Here is a 9794-nt window from a genome sequence, read left to right as displayed (position 1 = left end):
ATTTTCACCGTATCAACAATTTTTTTTAGATACCATTTGTCTTCCTGCCCTGCAACCACGCTGCAACACAAGTTTGTTTGTAGAATAATCATATTTTTTAATCTTCTGTGTTATACTATCTGTAGCTGCTGCCAGAACACCTGCAGATACTGCAGATGTGACAAGTATAGAAAGGCACTACCTTCCTCACTGTGGAAACACTTGATGCAGTCAGAATGACACTACATGCAGTAAACAAGATGAACCACAGAAACCACATTTTCCAGATTAAGATTTGACCTCTGATGCTCAAGAGTGAGTTTTTTGTCAGGACTTTACTGATCAAAATACCGTTTTAATAAACTAACTCATCTTGTTTTTTATGGAAAACCATTTTCTTCTTGTTCTTTCATCTGCTACCTTTAAGAATAAACACAAAATTATGGAACACAGAACTCACCAACTCCACAGAAACCACCACTTGATGTTTGTATAGTGGGAAAGTGGGTAAATGGCCTGTATTTGTATAGCACTTTACTTAGTCCCTATGGACCCCAAAGCGCTTTACACTACTACATTCAGTCATCCACCCGTTCACACACACATTCACACACTGGAAATGGCAAGCTACATTGTAGCCATAGCTGCCCTGGGGCGCACTGACAGAGGCGAGGCTGCCAGACACTGGCGCCACCGGGCCCTCTGACCACCACCATTAGGCAACGGGTGAAGTGTCTTGCCCAAGACACTATAGTGGGCAAGGACACATTGACCATGACTGTCGGAGCCGGGGCTCAAACCAGCAACCTTCCGATTACAAGTCAAACAGCCAACTCTTGAGCTATGATCGCTCTGCGGGTGATGGTTGATTAAGACCTGGGATTTGAAAAATTCAGCAAAATGACTCAGTGTGTCGCTTTGATTTTTTTATACTGCAAAATACACACAGATAATAATCCAAATGTAGTAGGAGCACAGGACACTTTATATGTGTAATTTAAATGTTTGTTCTTTTTATGCCCCAGAATTTTTAAACACATTTGTATTTTTTTCATATATGATCATCACAGTAGCTCCTCATCAATATTGACTTAATAATTTTGAATTTGTCACAGTGATTCTTTCTCATACAGGTTCACTGATTTGAATCAAGGAAAAGTGTAAATGTCACAATGACCTCACACTACGAATCTAAATATTCTATTTCAGTTTGTGGAAATTGAGCTAAATGCTAAAATGATCACTTTACAGAAGAAAAACCACAGTTTCATGCAGGGTATATTTTTAATTTCTGTCTTGGCTACATTGACAGAGCAATCAGAAATGCTGACATTTCAACAATGTGAAAGCAAAACTTCAGGGATTTTACTTTTACTTGTGGTTTTGTAGAATCTTGTCGATCCACTGGAGGTATTTTGAGATGTCCGTGTAGACGTTGGGTTTATCTGGGTAGTTACAATTGCTGTTGTAGTTGAAAGAAACGATACCAACAGCAAACCCTTTGCACACCAGAGGACCACCAGAATCACCCTGTGAGGAGGAAGTATTTTAATTGGTCAGTTTATATTAAGTGTTTAATACAGTACATTTATCAAAAAGAAACCTGCTGACATTGGACAGAATACATACCTGACAGAATCCTTTGCTTGTGCCATATCCACCTGCACAGGTAACATTGGCAGGAAGTTGAGGCCATTGATTCTTACAGACTTGCGGGTTAATGACAGACACGTCCACCACCCTCAGCTCACCAACATTTTTACCACCACTCATAGTTTTTCCCCATCCAGCCACCTGGCACACTTCATTTGCTGTTAGATCTATTTCAGCATGCGGAAGTTGAATTACATCGTGTAGACTGTTTGTGGTTGCCAACTGGACAAACACAACATAAAGTTAAAATATAAATAAGACCACAAATATATTTCATGTGAAACTGTTGTCAATATAAAGATGTACTTACTTGTAGGAGCATGATGTCATCACCCGTCTCAGGGCTTTCGTAACTGTTATGGACGAATTTTTTTTTAATCTCTACTATTTGGCCATTCTTGAGATTGTGGTTGCCAAGAACAACATGCGTGGGGTAGCTGAAGGAATAATCATTAAGAGGTTTTCAATTCATTTTCTAAATCTTTTTTAATGACATGAATCAGAGATTGAAGCAGAAGGTCGTCCGTTTAGCTCACTGGTTTGGCAGTGAACCATGTGCCACATGACTGAAATTGAGCAGAGCTTTGCTGCGCATCTTTCCCTCCTCTCTACTCATGTTCCTGTCTAATCTTCACTGCTCCACTATCTATAAAGGCAAAGAATTATCTTTAAGAAAGAGACTTAAGCAGAAGATGTTTGATTACTCACTCGTGAATACAGTGTGCGGCAGTGACCACAAAGTTATTAGTGATGAGAAACCCTCCACACACATGACTGCAGTTGTTTTGCACAGAGACCATATATCGCATTGAACCCTCCGGGGCTTTTCCTCCATGTATGATGCCATGCACTGAAGAAAGTAAAAGAAAAAAAAGGAAAATTAAATGGATGCCTCATTAAATGGTTGAAGAATAACAACAAGGACTTGTGATTCTTACCAAGTTGTCCAAAGCAGGTCAGAACAAGAAGGAGGAGAAATTTCTGCAGACCGAACATGATGCCAGCAAAATGGTTAACCTTTGTTTGTACTGTAGGAGTCTCAGGTTGAGCCTTTTATAGAGCAGTCTGCTTTTTGGCAAGTATGATTATCATCTGACTTTTTTTGCCTTTTGACCACTTCCTTTGCTACCTGTATGTTTGCATATTTAAAACTTGTGTTATCTTTGCATGGTCTTGCTTATCACAAGTACAGTGCTCTGCACACAGAAATAAAATTCTTCACAAAAGCCTTTCACATTATTTTACAAATTATTTATCCTTTTTGCTGATAGCAACCTGCAGTCATTTGATGTATTTTTCAACAAGTCTCACATTTATCTGCTGAGGAATCCCCGACCATTCTACTTTTCCCAAGGTTTTCTCACATTTATGGTCTTCTGGCATGGATCTTGATCTTCAGTTCACCCCACAGATTTTAAAGTCAGGGCGTCGTGCAGGCCAGTCAGTAACATTCCTTTTGGTATTCTGGAGGCAGTTCTTGACCGGGTATGTTTTGGGTCGATGTCATGCTGGAAGACAAAGCAATGACAATGACCCAGTTTTACTGCTGACTGCTTGAGGATTTCTTTCAAAATCTTCACATATCTTCCTTTCTTCATGATTTTTTTCCACCTTGAAGAAATCCCCGATTCCAAATGCATCTTCCTGTTGATGCCTAAAGAGCTCTTTTTTTTTTTTTCATCTCATCTGACCAAAGGACGCGCTTCAAGCATATATAATATTTTTTCAGCTTGTCCTTAGCATGCATCAGTCTAACTTGAAAGTTTCTTTTTTTCTTGTTCTGCAAGTCAATTCTTGTGCAGTGTTCTGGTGACTGTCTTCTTTGAGACTGTACTGGAAATTCTTTATTTTTATGTATTGATCACATATTTTAATTACATCACTTTAGTATAGCAAAATCACTCCTGACACCTCTTTGTATACGTATATGTGGAATGTTCTCACAAGTGGACCTCAGGTTTTATTACACCTCACAGAGGGTGCATTGTAGACTTGAAGATCTCCAGAACATCCTGCTTTTAGGGAGGTGAGGGTGGTCGTAACTTTGTGTGGGAGAGGGGCACGGATGAGCTGGATTGAAGGTATAGAGATATATGATGTGCTGTGGAATGTTCTTTGTTTGAGAGTGTTCTGGGAAGGCATAAAATGGTCCAGGGCGGTGTCCATCTTCAGAAAATTGTTTGGTGTTTGCTCTGAACATTTTCTCCACTGCAGTGTTTTCTTTTCTTTTTAATAAACCTCACTTCAAAGATACGCTCACCTGGTTGCTGCAGTTTACTCAAGATTTTCCATAACAAGACTACAATTCCTGACTTGTTTGAGTCATTCACTTGTGTCTTGGCAGTTATTCTAGGGCAGGGGTCTAAAACTCGCAGACCGGGCAGCACGGGGGCTTGTTCAGATTAAATAGAACAAGATACAAAACATTAAAATATGTTAAAACACAACAGCCTTAATAAATGCAGAGTAGTTTGGACCCAGAAGCAGTGTTCAAACATCATCACTCAACAACCGGATATTGATGTGAAGAAATATAATGCAATTTGGCCCTTGAAGTTAGTTTTTTTGTTAAGAAGGATTTGTTTGTTGTTGAGTACAATGTTAAAATAAGTTCTTTGAAAAGCAAAAAATTAATTAATATGAAGGCAATATGAGCAGAGAGTGCAAAGATGCTGAGGGACTAGCTATGTTAGTTCAGTAAGAGATTCAAAAACTAATGTGTCTGCAAAACTTATGTCTGCATTTTTATTTTGTTAAATATGAATAAAATGATAGCCAAAGTGCTGCCACATCTGGCCAGAGACTAAGTACCAATGTGTTTATTTGGTAGTTCAATGAAAGGCTTCAGTTAGTTAAGAGTGAAAATTGCGATCACGTTTGCAGTTTTGTCTTGTTATACAATATTTAAAATGTTAAAAAAAAATATTTGTGGGTGTTTATTGATATTTGTTTGATTTTTTTTTGTACTGCTTGAACACTAAAGTGGCTGTCTGTTGGATTTATATTTTATTATTGTCATTTATATTGGGAAATTGTCATTTGTATTTGTATTTGTATTTAACCATATATCCTTAGAGGTGTATAATCGATTGTGTAGTGATAGGATGTGTGATCTTTAGGAGTCTGCAAAGACTTTGTGTGCATTCCAGAGTGTTCTGGCATTCACACCCACATCCTGACAAAAAAGCTGACAAAAGCTGACAAGACTTGACTGACGTAACACCACTGTGTGAAGTTAACCCCCACCTGACAAAGGTGTGGATGAATCTACGTGTGTTTCCTTTTTACGGGAGCAGAAAGATGACAGCAACATCCTAGTTTGCGTGAGCTTTGGGCCGTGCCGATTTAACCTTTTAAATGCCACTTTCTGTGTCTGTGAATCTACCAGGGGTGTGTTATTCACTACCTTGTGTTGCTCACAGAGATCACTGTGAGAAAGTGTTTATACACCTGCGCAGCGCTAACATTTACATTCTCTTTTCTACAGCAGAGGGATAATCATGTGTTTCATCGTGTGGTCTAATGATGTGTTACACCAGGACACACTAATGGTTGATGTTTTTTCTACCACAGGATTTCTGGGTTTACCATTTCATGGTCCTCACAGCAAGGACCATGAAGCTGCGTTGGAATGAGAGCTGTGCCAAGGGGGCTTTTTAGAGGCCAACAGAGGAGATTGTGGACAACAGACGGGCACATGAAGGATGAGGGGAGCATGCCACGCTCCATCGACAGCGCAGAGGGAGTCCAAGGATAGCATCATGATTCTGTGAAAAGCACAGGAACTAGAAGCTATGGTGGTGAAGGCAGCAATTTCCTATGAACATAACTAATGCTGTGTCACTGTACTATGCATACGATGACACTCTGAAGACTGGGATCATAACAGCAGTAAGATAACTGGATCCAACACCCTTTCCACAGAGGGGTTTTTCTGCAGAGGATGGACAATGGAGGAGTCATAAGTAACCCCCACAGGACGAATGCCTGAAGTGAGGTGATGGGGGTTGGTAGAGGCCATAAAACAAGAGTGCTGATAAGGCCTGCAGCTTTGGAGATAGCTGAAAGCCTCATTGACAAACAACAAAACCAACTGGTATGTTTGAATGCCTATTCTACATACATTTGGACTCTGGTCCTATGGACAGTGATGGGAACAACTGGAAGAGACATCTATGAAGCACTGCAGAACTTAACTGCTCTGCAGAAATATGTGGTGGACCACACATCAGGAGGAGACACGTCACAAGGCTGGACAGCCTGGTTGACATCTGGACCATGGTGGAATATGTTCTTAAAGTTTTTGACTCCCATTCTTACATTGTTGGCATTGTTTTGCTTGTTTACAGGTTGCATTTTGCCATGTGTAAGATCGATGGTCAATAAAATGATTGCTAGCACCTTTACCAACTATATACTGTTGCAGCAGAGTGACATGGATGCCACGGCTAAAGTTTGTGTATGAATGAAGCCTGCACTGAAAATGTTTACAAGTGGTGTAGAGCTGAAGATATATACACGCCAAATAGCCTTAAAAAATGACAATACAGGGTGGTGATGTTGGATTTATATTTTATTATTGTCATTTGTATTGGGAAATATTTAACCATATATGCTTAGAGGTGTATAATCGATTGTGTAGTGATAGGATGTGTGATCTTTAGGAGTCTGCAAAGACTTTGTGTGCATTCCAGAGTGTTCTGGCATTCACACCCACATCCTGGGAGCATGGGAGAGGTCGTATCTTCTCTTATTGTTTTATGGTAGGATAAACATATCTATATCTGTTTTAGTCTAAGTGCCTTTGCTGAGGAATCCCCGACCATTCTTAGATGAACTGCTGGACTTCCAGACCAGCAGGTTTAGGGAAGTCATTTATGGGGTCACACTCTGACCACACACACCTACACGACACACAGACAAGGTATTCTTTGTCTGCATGTATGCCTATGTGAAACGTCATATGTTAGTGAACCTATGCCTATTCATGTGACCACAATAAAAGGAGTGCTACAGGGAACCTGGCTGAGAGTCCGACGGAGGTCAAGTGGTCTCCCTCATGCATGAGTAACACAAAGAACTTTGCCTACTTGTGTCTTGCTTTTTGCTGTGTAGTAAATTGTCTTGAACGTTCCAGCGAATAGGTTTATGCTACAAACCTATCATTAATTGGTCCTTTGAGCCGGATCCCTGGAGTCGACATTCACCGAGGGGAAAAGAGACACGCCGAAAGACTGACGTCAGCCAGGACTTATAGAGGTCCTGCAGCAAAGTCCCAAGGCGTGAGAATTCGTCATTGGGCTGGTGGATTAGCCGTCTGTTTTTTTCTCCTCGATGGATAAAGATTAACGGGATCTGACGGGACTGATGCTACGCCAATGAGCAACACCAAGTAAGTTCAAAGAGAACGACTCTCTAACCATGCGAAAGAGAGCGCTGTAGTTTCGCGGGTTCACGCGAGCACGGTCGCGCGGTTTCACGTGGACCTGAGCCGTGCGGTTAATCGCAGGCTTATAAACAAAAGAGAGCGACGGCACCTTAATTGCGCGGGTTCACGCGAGTACGGCCACGCGGTTTGACGCGGGCCTATGCCGTGCGGTTTCACGCAGGCAGGTGCAGCTCAGTGACTGCGCGAATACACGCGAGTCCAGGAGCGCAACAGCCGTGCGGGTTCACGCAGGCTGGGGAAAATTATAGGCCTATTTTGTGTTGTTTTTGTTGTGTGAGTGTGTTTGTGTGAGTGGGTGCAGAGCAGAACACGTGGTCTGTGACGCCAGCTGTTGTTGTTATCATGGGTTCTCAAGCAACCAACAGTGCGTCAGAGGGTGAAGAGAAGTTTATGATGGAATTCGCTCCTGGCAGCGCAAAGTATTTAGAATAGTGGCACAAAAAAATATGATTTTGAGGGTAAACTGGTTGCTGGAAAATGTTTGGATTCAAATGTTAGAAGTTTTCAGAAAACACAGCAGCCTTGAAGAGCGTGCGGAGAAGGTCAGCCCACATCAGCAGCAGTTAAGATATGCTCTGGTGAATGGCTTTCCCCCACCCCTTGCTGAAACAAAATGTTTACATGATTCTTTAGCTTGCCCTGATCAAAAACAGCCTTTGCTCTAGACCATAGATTTAATTGAGGTGGATAAACGCTAAAAGTAATTTGCATTAAGCTTAGGGTTGCTCAAATTCAGTACAATGACATATGAGATGAAGTGATATAGGTAAATATTTTAACTAATGACGTGCATAGAGGCACTTGACCTGTTTGAAAAACTGTCATCTTATTATGAGCCATTGTTATATATAGAGCACACCTATAAAAACAACTAATATGCTGAACCCTGTATGAAACAGCTGAAAACTACATGATGGAGAAGCTGAATTGAATATGAAAGTGCAAGTCTTTGCCACTGTGGGGCAAAGCATGCAACCACTATGTGAGGTTGCGTTGCTGTCTCTTCTGAGCTGATGAGCAAGCTACACATTATCAGATCGGGAGCTGGCTGAGAACTCATCAAAGACAGGGAAACAGAACTATGATAGCTCGAGTATGCAGCATATCCGTGAGTTCAGCTTCTTCTTTCAGATGCGCAGCAGTTTTCCTGGATCTTGACTCGTGTGTAGAGTGTTCATAGCATCAGCATCATGTTTTTGCTTATTTGTTTTGTTGGGTTGAAAAATAATTAAATAAACTTGTGATCATACTTATGGATCACCATGGCATATACCATTTGCCATATGATTTATTTATGCAGATGAAAAAATTGAGTGTGAATGTGCCTGACGTCGCAGTGTGTGTGTGCGCTGTGTAAAAGTAATTGCCTCCAATTGTGAGAGCGGTGATTCTGCAGGTCACCAGCGATTGTAAAGAAAAAAAAGAATAAAAAGAAACAAAATTTACATTGTAGATGAAAAATAATAATAGGAAAAAGGTTTTATGTTTATCAGCCAAGAACAACTACAATCTCATTTTCTGCTTTTAAGAAAGGAAAGTTAAAAAAAAACAGAGCGAGAGTGATGTGTGTTGGTTAAGCAGTGATGATAATAATGAAAATGTTTTAGTTTGTCACTTTCAGATGAAAAGCAGACCTGAATCAATTTTCCACATGCAGCGGTCAGAAGAAAGTTATAGGTTAACATCATTGGAAACGTTCAGGCCAAGTTTCTGGCTGAATTGTTTACAGCGCCATGTGTCCCTCATCCTAACAAGCGAGCTTTCACTCCTCCCTGAAGACAACGAATACAGTTCCAAAGAGCAATAACATGGCAGATAAAGAGGCAGCAGCAAAGTCCTGAGCAGAGAGACCCAGCAAGCAGCAACAGTGTGGACAAACAGCATCAGAGAAGAAGAGCAAACCCATCATCCTGACTGACTGGATGAATGGCACTGTGTTTCCAACAAGCTGCAACTTCACTGTGCTTGTGAAGAAAACTTTTGAGGAGACTGTTGGAGTTTGACATTTGCCAATTTTGGAGTAAAATGGCAAGAAGAGACAGTGAAGAATACAGGACAAAGCTGAAAGAGGACTGCCTGCTATTGGACTGTTGAAGTGGGAGAAGACAACAGAGTGAGAGGAGTAGGTGAGAACACAGAGGAACGCTGTTGTTTAATGTGGGAAATCAAAATTTGGGTTAGCAAACCTGGGAAACAGAAAACTGACTGCTTAAGTGGGAAAATTGTGAAGGAGTCTGAAACACTGCAAAACGAAACATATACAAAATCACACACACAAACAGAAAATGTATTAACCCTACTAACACTTACAAACAAAAGAGAGCTCATGAAGATTAGACAGCATCTTGAGCATGTGAGTCTGTTTACCATCTTGTCCAAGTCACTTTGTGTGATGAAAAGTGATACAAAGACCAGTGGACTCATTGCACATTCGTTAAAAAAAATGATCAAATAATAGCAGAGAAATGTGTAGAAAAGGCACCTTTAAGAACATGCCCTGCTGGAGATGCAGCTTCACAGACATCGATTAAACCTGCCTAATAAGACCCACACATGCAATGAAAATCAGCATATAACCAAATGCTGAATTTATCCAATGCTGACAATTAACTCTCTAGGTTGCAGGACAACAGTTTAACTTTTGTGGGGAAAAAAAGGTTCTGGTTTGAACAACCAGTGATCAGACAATAAATTTAGTTGTTAATATAGTAAA

At 40.7% G+C, this 9794-nt stretch overlaps 1 protein-coding gene across 1 annotated transcript; it reads right to left on the bottom strand.

The window, feature by feature from the left end:
• Nucleotides 1-1350: 1350 nt before the first annotated feature.
• LOC134621252 (chymotrypsin-like elastase family member 2A) lies at nt 1351-2628 on the bottom strand. Its single transcript, XM_063467681.1, has 5 exons — nt 2571-2628; nt 2341-2482; nt 1943-2069; nt 1609-1854; nt 1351-1509 (listed from the first exon to the last, which is right to left on the bottom strand). The coding sequence occupies exons 1-5, from the start codon at nt 2626-2628 to the stop codon at nt 1351-1353; spliced, it is 732 nt and encodes a 243-aa protein (XP_063323751.1).
• Nucleotides 2629-9794: the final 7166 nt, after the last annotated feature.

This window comes from Pelmatolapia mariae, linkage group LG23 (assembly GCF_036321145.2).
Source record: "Pelmatolapia mariae isolate MD_Pm_ZW linkage group LG23, Pm_UMD_F_2, whole genome shotgun sequence".
NCBI lineage: Eukaryota > Metazoa > Chordata > Actinopteri > Cichliformes > Cichlidae > Pelmatolapia > Pelmatolapia mariae.
This window is presented reverse-complemented; position numbering and strand designations above follow the sequence as displayed.